General features: G+C 47.4%; 1 protein-coding gene across 1 annotated transcript; it reads left to right on the top strand.

The window, feature by feature from the left end:
* Positions 1-410: 410 nt before the first annotated feature.
* Positions 411-3,975, top strand: LOC119807353 (amiloride-sensitive amine oxidase [copper-containing]-like). Its single transcript, XM_038319384.1, has 4 exons — positions 411-1,938; positions 2,728-3,007; positions 3,442-3,574; positions 3,832-3,975. Exons 1-4 carry the CDS (start codon positions 423-425, stop codon positions 3,973-3,975), a joined length of 2,073 nt encoding a protein of 690 aa, XP_038175312.1. The 5' UTR covers positions 411-422.
* The last annotated feature ends 16,345 nt before the right edge of the window (positions 3,976-20,320 follow it).

Here is a 20,320-nt window from a genome sequence, read left to right as displayed (position 1 = left end):
TCAAAAGGGTAGTTTGTGACATCGGAAAGGTAATTTTGCTGTCAGTACAGGTCTCTGACCCGGGAGACACGAGCGCCTTGTAGCTCATGAGAGCTAAATCCTGTGCTGCCGTGACTCATGGTCCTCACAGATGATGAATGTTCCCCCACTGAGATAACACCGAGAATGAAAACCAGAGGAGTTTCTCAAGATAAGGAAGACTATAAGAGATTTTCAGAGGAGGGAGGAAGATGCACATACCTGGACCTGCACAGCGCTGAGATCTGTGAGCCGCGACCCAGAGACTTCAGCTGAGTGCAGCTGGGGAGAGAGAAGAAAGTCGGGAAGTAGGAAAGGACAAGACTGAGGGGCTAGGCACTGTGAGGAGCAAGCTTGGAGCGGGAGATAATTAAATCTGCCCTCCTGTGCTGTCTTCCAGAGCCATGAAGATGGCACAAAGGAGCCTGGCACTGGCCTGGGTGGCTGCTGTCTTGCTGCTGCAGGTGGCCATGGCAGAGCGCCCCAGGTGGAGCTTGAAGGGCAAGCCCCAGGTCTTCATGGACCTGACTCCTTTTGAGATAAAGATCGTGCGCAACTTTCTGATGGACAGGAAGGAGCTGGAGCTGCAGCCGTCTGAGATACCCACTTTGGCCAAGAACTCGGTGTACCTCATAGAGATGCTGCTGCCCAGAAAGAAGGATGTGCTGGATTTTCTAGACAAAGGAAAAAGGAATCCTGTGCGGGAAGCCCGTGTGGTCATCTTCTTCGGTGCCCAGGAGCACCCTAATGTCACTGAGTTTGCTGTTGGGCCCCTGCCTTTGCCCATCTACATGCGAGAAATAGCTCCCTTACCCGAGCACCATCCATCTTGGGCATCCAGACCTATCTCCAAAGCAGAGTACCGCCTTATCCACCAGACCCTGAAGAAGGCCACTGAGCCCCTGGATGAATTCTTCATTGACATCACAGACTACTCGCTAAAGGACTGTGATCAGGGTTGTCTGACTTTCACATATGTGGCCCCCCAGGGCACAAAGCCTGGCCAGCGCCGTAGCTGGTTTATCTTGCAACGCTATATGGCAGGCCACTTCCTGAAGCCCACAGGCCTGCAGGTCCTTCTGGATCACGGGAGCACAGATGTCCAGGACTGGAGAGTGGAGCGGGTCTGGTATAATGGTAAGCTCTACGACAGTCCAGAGGAAATGGCTCAGAAATATGAGGCTGGAGTAGTGGCTGCTGTGGTCATTGTGGAGCCCCTGCCCAAGGACACAGAGCAGCCCCGACTCTCCCCCATCAACGTGGCTGAGTCCCACCTTCCTCCCTATAACATAGAGGACAACACAGTGTACTACAGAGACTGGATCTTCTCCTTCCGTCTACGACCCTCTTCTGGCATGCAGATCCTGAATGTGCACTTCCGGGGTGTGCGCATTGCATATGAAGTCAGTGTACAAGAGGCTGTGGTGCAGTTGGGAGGACACATACCTGCAGGCATTCAGCCCAAGTACATGGATGTGGGCTGGGGCCCAGACAGAGTCACTCACCAGTTAGTCCAGGGCGTTGATTGTCCAGACACAGCGACCTTCCTGGAAGTCATCCACCACTATGACACTGACATGCCGGTCTCCTATCCACAAGCTCTCTGTCTCTTTGAAATACCAGCAGGAATACCAATTACACGTCACTTTAACTCCGGCTTTAACTTCGAGTCCAGTGCCAGCATGAAGGAACACAGGCTGGTGCTGCGGACAACCTCAACAGCCCACCACTATGATTATACTTGGGACTTCATTTTCTACCCTAATGGGGCAATGGAAACACGGATGGAAGCCTCTGGCTTGGTCCAATCTACCTTCTACCAGCCCGAGGAGATGAACTATTTCTCTCAATCCCACACCCACCTGTTCAGCAATGTCCACACTCACCTTGTACATTACCGCATTGACCTGGATGTAGCAGGTAGGACCTGGGACCACGCCAACTCATACACTCAACTACTACCCACATATAACTTCATTCTATATGTTGGGCTAAGGCTCCTTGGCATAATATCAGGAGATTGCTTCAACCACCTTCCATTCAAAGAGAAATACACATTCCTGGGAAATAGTAGCAGTGAATGGTACCCTAGGGTTACCCTAATTGCCAAGTGTGGATCTGTTCTTATCGGGGCTGAGTAGAACAGTGCATAGGGGATGGGAGGGAAGGTTCCATGGAGGTTTAGCCAAGTCTCTGCCTAGCACTTTGAGATGGGTTCTAGTACCGTCTGGGGGTGCTCAGTGTCACCCTAGAAGAATGGCAGAGAAGTGATGTTTGACTCATATCCCATAATGGAACAAGGCCACAAGAACCACAAGGCCACAGATAGGTGACTTCCACATGCACAGTCCCACTGGGCCCTCTGGTCAGGAGTACACACATGGTCCTCAAGCCTCAGAAACATGCATGGGCTTCCTTTCTACATAGCTAAAATCACATCAGACAGGCTGGAGCAAGCTCTCCAGAGAATGGTGGGCCCACAATGGAACTGCTGCAGTTGCCAGGAATGACCACACGCTGTCCTCTAGCTCCTCTGGTTTCTGCTTTGCTTGGTCCTGTAGCCCATACAGCTAGCCCAGGGTCTGACCCTAGCATAGTTTCTTTCTGGCAGTTGTCTGTGGATATTGTCTAGGTGGAGACCCTAGAGTAGAGGGAGGCAGTGTCTGTTTCAACAACCCGTTCTCACTGTTTCTCCCCTCCGGTCTCCAGGCAGCAAGAACAGCTTCCAGTCACTGCAGATCCTTCGGGAAAACATCACCAAAGGCCTGAGACACCATGTAACCGGAAACACCCTAAAGCAAACTAATTACTCCTGGGGGCATCAGGCAGCCTTCCTCTTCGGAAAACCACTTCCCAATTACCTGGTCTTCAGCAACCTCCATAAGACCCATTATGGCCACAGGAACAGCTACTACCTGCAGATCTACTCCAAAGTCTATAGAGTGGAGCTGCCAGACTGGCAGAAGAAACCAGGTCTCTCTTGGGCCAGGTGAGAAAATCTAGTGAGTTTACAGAACATGGCCATGGGCTCCCCACAATGATTGTATGTTTTGTCTGGGCTTTTTGTCCTGAAAGGCTCCTGTCTGTGTTTGCATCTGGATGTGCACCCTTGTACACTCAAGGAAAGTGTGCAAGTGCTTGCCAGGCGGTGGTGGCACACGCCTTTAAACCCAGTACTCGGGAGGCAGAGGCAGGCGGATCTCTGTGAGTTCAAGGCCAGTCTGGTCTACAAGAGCTAGATCCAGGAAGTGCTTGCAGAGATCCTGGCCCTAAGATGGCGATGGGCAATTTTCCAGACCTGTAGGGTATAAACACTCATTACAGAGAAGGACTAAATTCTCCATCCTTGACACTGGGGCTGCTCCCTGGGAAGAGATCAGATGCAACCCCAGTGCCCAGAGATACCTTCTTCTCAACCTGTAGATACCCATTGGCTGTGACCAAATACCGGAATTCTGAGAGGCACAGCAGCAGCATCTACAACCAATATAACCCCTGGAATCCCCCGGTAGCCTTCAAGAACTTCATCCGGAACAATACGAACATTGAAGATAAGGTAATGCCCCAGCACCCTATGCCCACCTCAGGCCTGTCGCCAACCACTCCCTAGACCTGTCACTGGTCCCAGGAGGGGTGCTTACTGGCTGGTACACGAGTTCAGGGGTCATGACAGATGGGTGTGCTTTATTCAGTGGGACTGAGGACATCTCAGGGTGTGGGCAGGCACACGTAAACACAGTCCAAGCTGGAGAAACCTCAGGTGGCCAGCACTCAGCACTGCCCTGTTCACTGAAACCTTTGTCTTTCCAATAGGATTTGGTGGCCTGGGTTACAGTAGGCTTCCACAACATAGCCCATTCTAAGGTCAACATGACCACATCTGAGAAGTCAAAGGGTCGGAGCTTGAAGCCTGCAGAGTTCATGCTCCGACCCTTTGACTTCTTCCATGGCTCCTAGAGACACCCAGGTATAACAGCTACAGCTACATCAGACCCTGCATCCATGAGGAGAGAGCCTACCTGGTGCCTTCTTCCTTCAACCTCAATGGGACCTACAACCCTGTGTGTAGGGTCCTGCCCCAACTCCAACTTCTCAGTTCCAGATCAGCAAAAGGGTAGGCAATAAACCCTTCAGCTTCCACCCTTGAATGCTGCTTATTAGTGGCAAGGGGAGGACACAGGAGGGCCACATCCAGACGCGTAGCCATGGTTACATTCAAGCTTGTCTACTGCCCCCAGAAGGACCTTAATGACAAGGGCAGAGGAAGCCCATGGGATACTGGAACTGTCTAAGAGGTAGGGTTTTCAACATCTGAGGTTTTCAGCTCTCTGTCAGGAAGGCTGTGGGGAAATATTCCACCTCAATGACAGCCATACAGAGTGAGGAAGGGGGATACTATGGAGATACCTAAAAAGATTATCAACACTTTCATCCTGTGGCCATTGGGCCCTGACAGTCTGCATGGAACTGTCATTCATGATAACTCTTAGAGTCAGGACCCCAGCAAGAAGCCCAGAGTAGAAGAGACCGTCATGAAAGCTCAGAGGTTCAATAAAACTGATCCCATCTTTCTTTCTTCTCCTCCACAAGAAAGGGAGGCTCTGACTGACTGGCTCATAGGAGTTCATAAAGAGTACGTTAGAAACCAGAGGGCAGGTCCCTTCTGTGGACCTTTCTCTCTCTCTCTCTCTCTCTCTCTCTCTCTCTCTCTCTCTCTCTCTCTCTCTCTCTCTCTCTCTCTCTCTCTCTCTTTCTCTCTGAGTGTGTGTGAGAGAGACAGAGACAGAGACAGAGACAAAGACAGAGACAGACAGAGACAGAGACAGAGAGACTGTTGCCACTCTTATAAAGCTAAGGTTAACTTGAGAACTAAAAAACTCCCTTCGACTTAGTTTCTGTCTTTCCCTAGCCATCTGGCCTTACTGTGTGTGCAGTGGGGGCCTGGTTGTTCTACTGAGTGGGACCAGAGGCATCCATTGCAGAGTTCATGGTGTGCTCTGATTGGACACCAGTGATGGTGGTTGGGAGAGCAGGGAGCTCTGATGACACAGAAGCTGGGAATTGCAAAAGCTGAGAGGTAGAAGGGCCACTCTGGAACCCTCTGAGGTGGCAGAGGAGGACTCCGAGAAGAGGTAGGGCTTCAGGCATGCCTCCGGTCTGCAGCAGGGGACCATCACTGACTCCAAGTTCTCCCTTGAGCTGGGTGGCCCACCACCATCATTCTGCCACTCTCTGCAGGTTATGCAGGAAAAGAGGGCACCAAACCATGCTTCCACATCTCCTTCCTTGTAAACAAAGCTGAAAGAGATTTGGAGATGAGAAATTGTAAAGTAGGAGTGCAGCCATGAAGGGCACGGAAGCACTGGACATGCACCCTGTCTTCTGGGAGTCCAGTACCACTTTCTAGAACAAACAGTGAGGCTCAGTGGTCGACAAAGTGTGAACTGCAGGGCAGGAGTAGAACGGGAATGAGGACGTTAAGGGCAATAGGAACAGTCCCCAGCAAGACAATGGCAGGTGCCTGTCCATATACACTTGTCATGAGCCTTGGGATGCTCACTTGCCAAACACAAACCCCGGGGCACACCATGGGCTATGGGTAGCAACAGAGTGTCTCTGTAGCTTAGCAGTGCCATGCTGGGGAATGATGATATTGGAGGGCCATCAGGGAGGGACGTGAAGTACATGGCAGCATTCTCGCCCTCCTTCTCAGCTTTGCTATAAACCTAAAACTGCTCTCAAACACAAAATCCATGGCTCCATCAAACTTCCTTTATGGACTATGGATCACCTCATAAGGCCCATCCCTCCCTAAATAGCGTAGGTGGTTAAGAGTTGTTGGGGTTAGGGGAGTCGTACTCATCAATTACCAAGAGTAAGTTACCCTTGTCAAACATATTACCCCAAGAGTATTACAGGGAAAGTGACCTGATCAAATGTAGTTGGTTACACAAATAAGGAAGGAAAAGAGAGAAGAGAAGGAGAGGGAGGGAGGATTCTAGCATGGACAGAGGAGGAGAGGACAAAGCCCCACCCCTAGCTGATGAGCTATTGGCAGTCAATGGCTGCTGGGAGGAAGAGAGGCAGTTCTCTCAACCACACTCCAGAAGGCTACGTATCCAAGAGCATATGGGGAAATGAATTGTGCTTGATTTAAAAAAGAAAGCAGGGATACAAAGCTGGGTAGGCAGGGAAGGGGGTGGATATGGATGGAGATGGGGAGAGATGAAAATGATAAAAATGCTTTGTATGACATGCCCATAGAACTAACAAAAATAATAAATGTTATAACACTAAAAAAAAAAATTCTGGATTCCCGGTCTGTTCATTTCCTGTCATGGAAGGGTAAGGGCTCAGGCTGGTGTACCCCTCCCTGAGGCTTCCTACCAGATTAGTGGTTGATGAGGGATGGAAAAACATTTTCTTCCGTGGTGTAGCCTCTAGGAAGTTGCCCGTGCTCATGCATGCAAATCCTCACTCAGGGTCCTATAACAACTGTAATAAGACTCACTGCACAGGAAAACAGAGGGAGCTTGTCAGAAAGGGGAAGGGGTGGGCAGGACGCACGTTTTCATGAGAGGGGGAAAGAGGAGGGTATGATTTAGAAGCATTATGTTTATGACTGAAAACATCACAAGGAAACATAGCATTACATATGTGCCAATTAAAACATTTATGAAAACCTGAAACCTAGGGGATACACAGACAGTTCAGTCACTAAAGTGCTACCCTTGGAAACACAAGACATTAATTTGATACCAAAACTTACAGGGGAAAAAGTTGCTTGTGATGGTCCACATCTGGAATCCCAGAGCTGGAGAGAAAGAAGCAGACTACAAGGGGCACCCTGACTAGCCAAATTCCCTGCTTGGAGACCTCCAGGTCAATGAGACAACTAATCTCAAGGTGGAACAAAGGAAAATCCAGATGTGGTGATACGGGAAAGTTGGGGAGGGATGGTCAGAAGTTCAGAGCCATCCTCTGCTATGTAGACCAGCCACAAAAGGCCCAGGAGAAGTGGCTACAGGGCTCTCTGAGTGAAAGAGGAGGCCCTGGGGGAACCTCCCAGAGGTAAGTTAGGAGAAGACATGCCTCATTTTTCAAGCACCAGCTGCCAGTTTTCCCTTGCATCCTGTGGCTCCACTATAAGTGTTTTTCTTCAGCTACTCAAGCTGTGTGAGAAGGGAGGGTCTAAAGCCCTATGTGCTGTCCCCTTCTCTCTAGGAACTCTGGAGACATTTGGGCATGAGAAATTGTGGAGAGTAGCCATAAATAACACAAAGGTGTGGAAAAGCATGGAGTCTGATGGGGCTTCTGGTCCCACCGTCTGGAAAGACAGTAAAAGGTCTGTAATTGACAGTGGTTGAAGTGCTGGTAGAGAGGATTCAGGCACAGCTTGGAACACACCCTGGCACTGCAGGTGTTGGTGTCAGTCACTACACACTTGCCATGTTCGCCAGGCTGCATGCCAAGCATAAACCCTGCCATGGACCACAGGCTCTGGGTGGCAGTGGGTTTGTTCCTATGACTCAGAAGTTGCCACACATGGGCCTGGCTGATAGATGCTAATCGTGGGGGTGGCAGAGGTATGGGGCTGCACTCCATAACCACTGTTTGGTTTTCTATGAAGATAAAGCTCCTATAGAAGTGAAGCCATGGACCATCAACATTCGGCATAGATGAGAGAAGGGTTCATAAGGCCTACTTTCTTGGGGAGCCATAGGCAGTTAATGTTTGCTTGATGGGGGCACGTCATATTCTTCAGTGATGTGGCAAATTGTAAGTGGTCAAAAAATAAATGCAAATAAATACCATGCACAGGTAAGAAAGTGAGGGGAGAGAGAGAGAGAGATTGAGAAGAGGATGCTTGGCCAAAGTGGGAGGGAAATAAGAAAAAATAATTTAGTAGATGTGAACAAAGTATATTTTATATATAAGTATAAAATTATAATATTCAATACATTTTTATGCTTTAAAAATCATGAAGTGTAGGTATACACAATATTAGGTTCATCAATACCCTGTTAAGGAAGGAGTAGACACTCATATGGCCCAACTCTCCCAGAGGATTTAAGCACAATTAAGGTTGATGGGCTGCATCAGAGTAGTTTCATGGAGTATAGCACAAATTCTAATCAGTATTGATATTAAAAACCCAGAGTCAAATATGGCAGTTGATGATGAAGATCAGAGAAGCAGAGTGGCCAGCCACTAGAGAGTTCTCACCTCTACCAATGCTCAGACCAAAGGGGTGATCCTGTCTCTACAGATTGCATCCTTCTGGGAAGGAGTTTCCTCTATGATGGCAGGAAACAACTGAACCTAATTTAGCATGGGGACCTGTGAGAGGCTTCCCAACCACAAAAGGTTACCTTGTTGATCTACATTCTATGCCTGCTTTTGCCACACCTCCTGCATAATCTAGAAGGGAGGGGAGTTTGAATTATACTTAGAAAAAGTATTGTTTCTAAGAACACCCTGTTTACAATCCCTTTTAAGGTGACCTTGCTTGCCACAATGAAACACTTGACATTTTGATTTTTTTTCAAATCTCTAGAAATCACCTCTTCTATTCAAACATCATCATTGTTATGATATTCAATACTGATTGTATCTTGGATCCATTCCTCCAAGGGTGCTGATCTTGTCTTTAAAGGCCTAATTATCCTTTTGCATTGAGAGTTAGCATTTTCAAAAGCCAGAGATTCAATTATTATTTGTCTAGCTTCTGAATTTGGTACTGCTGATATCAATCATTGTAAGAAATCTGTGGTTTCTTTGGGGCCCTGTATGACTTTAATAAATGACTCAGTCTTCTTTCCTGCTTCTTCAATTCTGTCCCAAGCGTAAAAAGCTGTTGCATTACATAAAGCCAGCATGTGGCCATCATATATGGATTGCCTTTATATAGTAGCATAATGTCCTTCTCCAAGAAGTTGATCTTTGGAGATTTCCATACCTCTATCTCTACTCTGTTATTCAATGGTCTTAATCTTTTTTTTTTTTTACCAAGTCCTCCACTGCAATTGTGGACCAGGCTTCAAGACTGCTGTAACCAAGTCTCTCCAGTCTTGAGGGATAATTCTGTTACAAGTTGACTACAAGTTTAATATCTGCTTCACAAATGGTAAATATATGGCATATGAGACTATTGCTTCCTTGAATCTCCTTAAATCCAACATTTTCACAGGAGTCCATTCAGCTCCTACACAGTTTTTTGGGATATCTTTCATTTGGCAATTCCTGTGAGGGTACTGGATATATTAAGTTTATATATATATATGTGTGTGTATGTGTGTGTGTGTGTGTGTGTGTTGTTTAAAAACCTGAGCCTGTTCTGTTCTAACCTTATAATGCAATGTTAAAATTGGTTCTTCTTTAAATTCCTCTGTCTGGATCTGAATATCTCTATAATCTGCTTTATTAAATTTTTCAAAGGCCTATATCTTGGCACTCATACCAAACAACTTTTTAGAGTTAAACCAAGAATTATCAGGATGATAATTAACATTATGTCAATCCCAGTTAAGTTGATTATCCCTTTATTTAATTGCTCCATTTTTGAAGCATGTGCTGTATGATCATACAGCAACCTAACTCTATCATAATCGTATTTCTCATATTAAGGTGGGAGAAAACTCTCTCTTTTAATTAATTCCTCCTTTTAAGAATTCCCAACTATCTCGCCAAATCTGCCTCCGATGACAATTCAGATGACAATGCAGTGTGAAGCTGGCCGCTGCTGCATAGAACAGTAGAAGCCTGAGTGGTTTCCAAGGCAGCTACCTAATTTGGCGGCAGCCCCAGAAGGGGCTCCAAGGAAAGTCCACCAGGAGAAAACAAAGGAAAACCTAGTCAACAGGGCAGTGACTCTGGCCACCTGTAGCTCTGGTCTATGCCTGTGGCTACAAAGTTACAGACAAACAGCTTTTTTGTGAATTCATACCCCAAAAGTTGGACACCATATGTAGCATGAATTCTAATTGGTTTTAATAATAAAAACCTGGAGTCAGCTTCAGAGACAAAAGCTGAAAGATCAGAGCAGCAGAGCAGCTAGTCACTAGTTCTGACCTCAACAAAATCCGCAGGTCAAAGGGGTGACCCTGTCCCTACGAAACCTCAGACCTCCTCTAAGCTCCTGTCTCCATCTGCCTTATATTTTTCTCTCTGCCCAGCCATATCACTCCTGTCTCCACCTCCCTAGTGCTGGGATTAAAGGTGTGTGATCCCAAGTGCTAGGATCACCTGTGTGAGCTCTGTTTCTCTTGTAGACAGAGTTGATGTCATGTAGCCCAGTGTGGTCTTGAGCTCACAGAGATCCGTCTGCCTCTGTCTCCTGAGTGCTGGGATTAAAGGTGTGTGCCACCACTATGGCTAACTAGTGACTTAGCTCTGCACTCTGATCTTCAGACAAGCTCTATTTGTTATAGCATAAACAAGATATCACTACACTAGAATTATCTGAAAATAAATATAAACATAACAAAATCTATGGACCACAATTAGGCAATCCTAAGGGAAAATTTGTAACAGTAAGTGCCTGCATCAAAATACTGATGAGATTGCATATTAATAACTTAATGATGTACAACCCTCACATGGTCTCCCTAAGGCACTTTTCTGCACACACAACTGCATGGCAGCATCCACACACACCTACTGCATTGACCTGGATGGGATGTGGCAGGTGATGCACCGCATTAACTTTTCCTGTGCTTGGCTGCTTCTCATTAACTACCTCACTACACAGAGATCGGGGGGATAGGGCTCTCTGAACAAACCAGGATGATTCTTTCAACCTGCTGCCGGGCAACATGGAATAGCACGTGTCCCTGAGACCTGTAAGCAGTAAAGTTTGCCCTAGGGTAACTGTGTAAACTAGGATATGCATCTGTCCTAGTCTGTGGCTTGGCATGTACGTGATGGAGAAGCTGTCAACGCTCATCTCAGTGAGGATAAGATCCTGTTGTCTAACATATTTATAGTCTCCAATAACATCTAGGGTGCTCATTGTGGTACTTGGGTAAATGATGCCACCACAGAATAATGGCATGACTGTGATTCTTGACATCAAACCCACTAACAGAACAAGGCCACCAAGACCACATGGGTGGTTTCCAACTGGAGTCCTTAGGACTGTGAAAACATGGCCGCTCCTTCTCCAAGTTTAAATACAGCTAACAGACTAGAGTGCAGCTCTGTAGCAAATAATCATGGTTTACCCTAAAACACCCATCACCAGGACTGACCCATATGCTATCTCCAGCTCTCTGATTGGGGTTCTGTTGAGCCTCTTGGTCCACACTGCTAATGCAGTTCCTGCCTCAGCAGTGTGTCTTCCTGGCCTCTGACTACGGTGTGTTCTATGTTGGCGATGCTTGGGAACAGAGGAAAGGCTTCTGCTCTACCTCTTGACTCCCACCCTCCTTCTCCCCTCGTGCCTCTACAGCTTCCAGACACTGAAGATCAGACAGATCACCACCAACCCCAGGAGCCCAAGATACTGCCTCATGTAACACACAGTGGAGCAGACCCAGTCCTCCTAGGAACACCAGGTGGTTGTCCATGTCAGACAGACTCTGACCAAGTACCTGTTCTTTAGCCACTCCAAAGAGAAGCCCTGGAGCCATAGGAGCAACTGCTGCCTAAAGATCAGAACCATAGCTAGGCGGGTGCTGCTCCAAGGATGGAAGGAGGGAGCTGTCACCTGGACCAGGTGCGCAGGCCCAAAGGTTCTCCCGCTACTGTGCATGTCTGTGTGACCTCCCATCCTCCAGGATCTGCGTCTGTATGTCCATCTGAATGTGTGTCACCGTGCACTCAAAGATGGAGGGGAAAGCACTAGTCGAGATTCTGGCCCTTAGAAGGCAGATTGTGATGAGACGTCTTCCAGACTCCTGGTAGTTAATCGTTCATTCTGGGCTGGAGCACTAATAATAAAAACTGAGAGACAGAAATTGGGGTTCAACCTGAAAACCAGAAAAGCAAAACAGTCAAGCCACTAGAGAAGTCTTACCTCTACCAAGGCTGGGAGGCCACAAACTAAACAGCCTAAGCCTCTCTCTTCTCCCATTTTATATTTCCTCTAGTGCTGGGGTTAAAGGTTTAGGCCATCACCACCTGCATTTGTTTCTGCATTGATATGCATAGCCCAGGCTGGCCTTGAACTCACAGAGATCTGTTTGCCTCTGTCTCCCAAATCCTGGGATTAAAGGAGTGTGTCACCATTCCCTGCTTTAGCTTTGCCTCTGGTCTTCAGGCAAGATTTATTTATTAAAATATAAATAATATACCACTATACTGGGCAGAGGCAACTTTCACATCCTTGACCCACAATATGTTTCCTGAAAGATGCTAGCTGGCAATCCCATTACCAGAGCCATTTGGCTTCTTCTCTTCCAAGAAGATACTCACTGGCATTGACAAATATTAGGAATTCAACAGCAAGGGCATCTCCAATCAAGACAATCCCAGGGATGCTTCCATATCCTTCTTTGACTGATCACTATGGCCAGGAAACACACAAAAGAAGAGCTGATGCTCCCAGCAGCCCATCAGCTCACCACGTGAGGAGCAGGCGTAACACACATCTTCCACTATTGTCAAGCGATGCTCATTCCTCTACGGACTCAATAATAAAGTGCTGGGGGTGGACAGTGAATAGGAAGTGAACTGAGTTAAATTCAGGTCTAAGACAGACAGGCTCTTTTTTAAAATATTTTTTATTATTATTATTAAAAATTTCCGCCTCCTCCCACCTCCCATTTCCCTCCCCCTCCCTCCACTTCCCTCCCCCTCCCTTTCCAGTCCAAGGAGCAGTCAGGGTTCCCTGCCCTGTGGGAAGTCCAAGGTCCTCCCCCCTCCATCCAGGTCCAGGAAGGTGCGCATCTAAACAGACTAGGCTCCCTCAAAGCCGGTACATGCAGTAGGATCAAAACCCAGTGCCATTGTTCTTGGCTTCTCAGTCAGCCCTCATTGTCCGACATGTTCAGAGAGTCCGGTTTGATCCCATGCTTTTTCAGTCCCATTCGAGCTGGCCTTGGTGAGCTCTCATTAGACCAGCCCCACCGTCTCAGTGGGTGGGCGCACTCCTCGCGGTCCTGACTTCCTTGCTCATGTTCTCCCTCCTTCAGCTCCTCATTTGGGAACTCAGTCCTGCGCTCCAATGTGGGTCTCTGGACAGACAGGCTCTTGCATTTGTATCAGACCCCTCCTCCCAAGGCTCAGGGCTCATTGTGGAGGAGAGGGCAGAAAAAGTGTAAGAACCCAAACAAGGAAACAGTGTCTTCTGAACACAGCAGGGCAGCCGCACACATGAACTCACAGTGATTGAGAGTGTGCACAAGCCCTGTGCAAGTACCAGGCAGAGCAAATTCCAGCATGGAGGGGACAGGCAAGCGTGAAATTCCACTCCTAGCTGAGGAACTGTTTGTTGGTAACTGATAGCCTCTGGGAGGGAAGGGTTTTTTAATACTAGTGTTGCCAGTCTCTTGCTGGTACCAACAGCTGTTTGATTGGACACAAGGTTCACTGTCAGGGAGAGGAATCATGCCTGGTACTGGATGCCTAGCCAGCTTCTCGGTACTAATGAGGACATGGTCCTTGGCAAAGAATTGTCCTCTTCACTCTGCCAGACTGGCATAGTCCCTGACTATAGTCATCATCTAAATCTCCTCCTATAATCTCAATCTTCTCCTTAACCCCAACAGATACAGCCACATCACAGCTCCTGCGTCTACAGCTCAGGGAATGGCACAGAAGAGGGAGCAGAAAGATTGTAAGACCCAAAATACCAGGAAGTCTGCTGCAAAAGAGTTTTTCCTAGAAGTGGGTGCATAAACAAGATCAGAACAATAGTAACATCAATGGATGTGTTAACTTGGAAGAGGGGAAATTTCTTGGATCCACCCCTAGACAAAGAACTACAGGCAACTAATGACTGCTGGGAGAAAGAAAATTAGCCTCTCTCAGGGATGCGTCCCTTATTGGTTGCCCAATTCAGAGTGGTCAGCCTTGAGACTATATTGTGTATCAAAATATATAAGTGTGTGTGTATGTGTACATATATAAAACAAAAATGGACCCAGAAGGTTTTATGTATGTATGTATATATATATATATGTGTGTGTGTGTGTGTGTGTGTGTGTGTGTGTGTGTGTGTGTGTATATGTTCATACACACATCTATGTAACAAATATAAAGGAAAGGAAAAAGCTATCAACTTGAGAGTGGGGGCAGCATGGGAGGTGCTCTAGGAAGGGTGACTGAGGGACTGGAGAGAGGAAAAAGAGGGAGAAGTGATGTAATTCCATTTAAATTAAAAGCATTGTCTAAAAAAGTATTGTCACTGGCAGGTTTGCCATGCTCCAGTGGAAGGCCATACGTCCAATAATATCTAAGCAGAACAACGTGGATTAGATGGGTCAGGGGAAAGAAGGGACAAAGTTGAATGGGTAGGGAATAGGTGTAGGTCTGGAAGTTGAGGGGAAGGATTGACATGACCAAAACTTATTGTAGAAAAAGAAATAAAGGCAAAAAAAGGCCAAAACTTAAAAGGGAAGCCTTGTTGAGGCTGGTATTAGCTGACTTTGAACAAGGACATAAGATGTGCACTTGGCAGAGAGACCTAAGTGGAAAAGCTTCTCAAGAGGGAGGAATCCAGATGGAAAACAGACTCTTCCGTGAGTAAGTACATGAGGGTGAGCTACATTACACAAACCACATCTACAAACACAGCAAATGGGAAGCATCCCGAGGTTCAGGCTCTGTGGTCCAGTTCCTCCTTCGTCTACTTGATGATCACCTACGCCTCCCTTTGCTTAATTCTTACTCTGAAAGATACTATTAGGTGACTTGCAAGCAAGCAAACAGCCTTGTCCCCATCTGGGAGGTGAATAACACACAACAGGCAGACCTCTGAGCACTCTCTTTATCCCTCTCAACAAGAGAGAGAGAGTGTGTTCTCCAGAATTCTCCCAAGGGTTCCATTTGGGGAGCCAAAGGTAATTAATTCCCAAAGACAGCAAGGACCCCACAGACTCCTTCCACCCTCTCATGGGCCCAGGACTTAAGTGAGACCTCTGGACCCCACCTATCCTTCAGCTGTGAAGAGTTGAGCTAGAGATAAAAAGAGATACTTGAGTAAAATTCTAAAGTCCAATGGAACCTTCTAGTATCAGTCATGGGGAAAAGACCTCTCCTTTGTTCAGAAATGACATACTGAGAGGCTTTCCTAGAGGGCCCAGAACCCTCCCGTTCAGGTTGAGATCTAGAGAAACCAGGACCAATGACAGTGGCAGCATCCAGCATGTGTGCTTGTGCTGAGATCACTTGGCAATTGTACACTGCAGGGCCCACCACACTGCAGTCCAACCACAGAGACAGAGGTGAGTAGAGAAGCAGCTACAGGGTCTGTGAACATCACCCTCAACTGCACCATGCATGCATGTACACACAATGTATATCTCTGAACATCACACTCAACTGCACCATGCATGCATACACAATGTATATCTCTGAACATCACACTCAACTGCACCATGCATGCACACACAATGTATATCTCTGAACATCACACTCAACTACACCATGCATGTATACACATTATGTATAGCTGGTAGCTTGAGGAAGGAGCTAGAAGGTGAAAACCCTGATTTCATTCCATCAGTCTGGAAAGGAGGAAGGCCAAACCTATATGACACATGAGTTCATATAGCCTTGGTAGAAAAGAGACCCCAACCTAAGTGCGCTGTTGTATGGCCAGAGAAGGCTGCCAGGGCAGGACTTTCTACACCCTTGCTTCAAGCCTAGACATAGTTCAGGCAGTTTCCAGTCCTCAAAATATCTGGTGTGCTGGGGTCCAGACAGGATCATTGGGGTTCACTTTAAAAAGAAGTGAGGCCAACAGCGTTGTCCTGAGCATGCTAGATTTACTGTCGCCTTATCCCTCTCCACAGTCTCAGGGATGTGTATGCTGCTGCTGTCGTTTCTGTTTAACCATTGAGATAATAGAGACCCTAAGAGTTTAAAACAGCCAGGATGACACAGGTTGCCCTTAGTGGTGTGAGTTTCCAGGACTTGAACCCGGGCAGTTGAACCCCAGAGCCTGAATTGGAGCTTATTCACTGACTTCCTAAACACATCCCCCTACAAGGTAATTTGTTGTATCAGAAAGGCAATTTATCTGTTAGTCCAGCCCCCTCTCTCACCAGGACAAGGTCACTTTGAAGCCCTAGATGACTAAGCCTTGGATTTCTGTGACTGCACCTGACTGAAGGATGTTCCCCCACTGAGATGACATCAAAAGTGGGGAAATTGGGGAGTTTATCTAAATCATGAAAACTGAGATTCATAGATGGGGGAAATAAGTGGGCACATACACAGGTGCCTAGATAACACTGGGAACCATGAGTGAGTGGGGACCCAGGGAGTCATGAGTGGGGACCCAGGGAGTCATGAGTGGGGACCCAGGGGCTCCAGGCTCAACTGGGGCTAGGCATGAAAGCTAAGTCAGCAGAGAAAGCAGACAAAGCTTAGAGACAAGCTACTCTGATGGCCTGTAGAGGGAAATACTTAGGTCTTCTACTCTGTCCTACTGAGTTCTGGAGCCATGGGGCTGACCTGAAGAAACCAGGCACAGGGTTAAGTGACTGACTTCTTGATGTTACAGGTTGCCATGACAATGCCCCAAGTGGACTTCTTAACGACAATGCCTGAGTGTTGTGGAACAGAATATTTGTTTAACTATATAGAGATGTGTTCCTGGTTTACCTTTCTGCCTAAGGCACCTGATTGGTCTAATAAAAAGCTGAATGGCCTATAGCTAGGCAGAGTAGGAATAGGCAGGGCTGGCAGGTACAGAGCAAAGGGGAGCCAACCAGCCAACCTGCCAGTGGGGTGGGAGGACCAGTCAGGCACCAAGGAAGCAGGAAATCAGGATAGACAATATGGAGATGAGGTAAACAGGCCTCTGGCCAGAACACAAATTAAAAGAAATGAGTTCATTTAAGTTAAAAGAAAAAGAGCTAGCTAGAAACAAGCCAAACAAAAAATGTGCATTCATAATTAATAATAAGTCTCCATGTCATGATTTTGGGGCTGATGGTCCAAGAAAGCCTGCTACATCTGAGTGTTCTAGGTCCTGGGTGTCTGTGGGCTAAAGGTTGTAAACCTTGCTGGAAAACATGAAGGAACTGGAACCATCCATGACACCAACTTTGCCCACGAACTCCATGTTCTTCACTGAGATGCTGTTGCCCAAAAGGGGGATCGCTGAATGTTCAGGCTAAAGAAAAAGCTCATTCAACACAAGGAACTCGATGTCCTCATCTTTGGTGGCCAGGATCACTTGAATGTCCATTTGCTATCAGGCCTCTGCCATAACGCCTTTACCTGAGAGCCCTGTCCTCTTGCCAAGGCCCTGAATGACTTTTAGCTTGAAACTACCAGATTCTCTCACTCCCGGACTGTGTCATCAGATATCTGGCCTTCAAGCATGAGGCCCCTGTAACAGAGTGTGCAACTGGCTTAGCTTGCAGAACTACATAGAAGGCCACTTACTGCCCCCTGCTGGGCTGAAGAACTCAGGAATTGAGGCAGCACAGATGCTCAGCACTGGAGAGCGGAGCTGCCCTTGTGCAAATGCAATTTTTACAGCGGCACAGAAGGATCGACTTAGAAACATGAGGCTGGAAAGTGAATAGTGCGGCCCTCAAGGAACCACTGCCCAAGAGCAAAGAACAGCCGCAACTCTTATCCCCATGCAAGCCCTAGAGGAAATCCCCAGGCCAATCACGGCGGCTTCTCCCATGCCCAGTCCCATCTGATGTCGTTGGTGGTCATGAGACACCAGCTTTGATACCCAACTGGAGTCCAGAGAAAGCTAAGAGGGACTGGTGTCTGCCCATCCTGGGGTCACAGACAAGACAGTCCAGACAGTCTGTGTGGCTCGAATTCTCCAAAGCAGTGAAGTCCAGACAGCATCCGCGGGTTCACTTTAAAGAGCTATGGGAGGAAACGGGTGATAGAGAGTGTGGGACAATGCCAGCCTTCCAGGAGCGCACTCTCTATCACCCATTTCCTCCCAGAGCCTTAGAAAATGGCATGTTGCTCCTATCATTCCCATCCCCCAGTTGAGATGAAGGAGGCCTAAAACTTTAAATAGCATGTTCAAGCTCACACAAGTAGGCCTTAGTGTTGTGATATACCAGGAAATGAACCTAGGCAGCTGAACCCTAAAAACTATACCTTGAACATACACCCTAAATTTTAAAATGCATGCTCCTACAAGGTAATTTACACTATAAAAATGATGGTGCATTTCAGACAGCCATCTGTCCCACCAGGACATAAGCCCCTCGCTGCCCTGGACGATCAAGCCTTGGGCTGCTGACTCATGGTAGTCCATACTAAGAAATCTCCCCAGCGAGATAACAAGAGAAGGGGGAGACATGAGAGTGATCTAGATAAGAAAGACTTTAAGAGATTTTCACATGAGGAAGGTGTGAAATAGGTGGCTGTACCCAAAGGCCTGGACAGCACTGTGAACAGTGGGTGAGGCCCCAGGGACTCTAGCGCTGGCTTCAGCTGGGTAAGAGAGACAGAGAGACAGGCCTTAGAGACAATGTGCTCCGAGTGCTGCCTTGGAGAGGGACCTACCTACATCCTTTTCTCTTTGGCTGAGTTCCAGAGCCATGAGGCTGGCACAAAGGAGTTTGGCACTGGACAGAGTAACCACCGTCTTCATCCTACAGATGGTCGTGGCAGAACACCCATCTGGACGTTAAATGTTTGCAGACCTGTAGTGAGGAGCTGTGGGCAGGCCTGCTTTTCATCCCAGCTGCCTGTCTAGCTTATGCCCCAAAATAACAACACAAATAGTATTCATTTAAACACTGCTTGGCCCATTAGCTTCAGCCTCTTACTGGCTAACTCTCACATTTTGATTAACCCATATTTAGTAATGTGTGTAGCGCTATGAGGGGTGGCTTACCAGGAAGATTCTAGCCTACGTCCATCTTGGGTCGGAGCTTCATTACATCTGACTCACTTCCCTTCTTCCCAGCATTCTGTTCTGTCTACTCCACCCACCTATGTTCTAACCTATCAGGCCAAGCAGTTTTCTTTATTAATTAACCAATGAAATCAAGAGATTGATAGAAGACCCTCCTCCATCACAGACCTGAGTGCCCAAGAGATAGAAGCCATTCATGGTTTCCTGATGGGCAGGCTGGAGCTGGAGCTGCAGCCATTCCTCACACAGATTTAGACAAGAACTCTGCGTTCCTCATTGAAGCCCTGCTGCCCAAGAAGGATGTGATGGAATTTCTGAAAAAAGGAAAATTGCATCCTGTGTGTGTGAGAAGCTCGTGTTGTCATTTTGTGTTTGTGTGTGTGTGTGTGTGTGTGTGTGTGTGTGTTCATGAGCACCCCAAAGGCATTGAGTTTGCTATGGGACCCTTGTCAAGACCCATCTACATAAGAGAACTGTCACCCAGGCCAGAGAATCATTAATCCTGGGCATCTAGACCCAAGTGCATAGCAGAGTATAGTCTCCTCTGCATCAATGAATCCACTGAAGCAAGGAAGCCACTGAGCCAGTGCAGGAGTTTTCCCTCTGCACTACTGGCGTCTCTACAGGGCTGTAATGGCCAGTGTCTGACTTTCATGGATGTGGTACACCAAGGTGTGGAGTCCAGATGTTGTCTTATGGTTTATGTTGCAGCACATTGTGGAAGGCACATTTTGCACCCTACTGGGCTGGAGATCCTCGTATATCATGGCAGCACAGATGCCCAACTCTGGAATGCGGAACATGCCTGGTATAATGGCAAGTTCTGTAGAGTCCAGAGGACCTGGCTCAGGAATATGAGGGTGGATGTGTGAATGTAGTCGTCCCAGCGAATCCACTGCCTATGAGCACGGAACAGCTACCAGACTTCTACAGGCACCATGTGTCCTTCAGTGAGGTTGACCCCACATTGGTCCATCCCGGTGGTACCCTATACAATCTATAAGGCAGCACTGTGCTCTATGGAGATGGGAGCTCATTCTTCTAGTTGCTACCCTCGTCTAGGATGCAGATCTTTAATGTGTGATTTGAGGATGAGCCTATCGTCTATGAGGTCAGCAAGCAAACAGCCCTTGCACTGCATGGAAAACATACGTACAGGCACAGAGACCAGATACATGGAGGTAAGCTGGGGACTAGGCCACATCAGGCACAAAGTAACTCCTGCCATTGACTGGGCCAACACAGTCACTGTCTTGGATGTTCCCCAATACTATGACAATGACAGACCTA

The sequence above is a fragment of the Arvicola amphibius genome, chromosome 2 (genome assembly GCF_903992535.2).
Source record: "Arvicola amphibius chromosome 2, mArvAmp1.2, whole genome shotgun sequence".
Lineage (NCBI taxonomy): Eukaryota > Metazoa > Chordata > Mammalia > Rodentia > Cricetidae > Arvicola > Arvicola amphibius.
The sequence above is the reverse complement of the archived record's forward strand: the minus strand, read 5'-3'. Positions and strand labels throughout refer to the sequence as shown.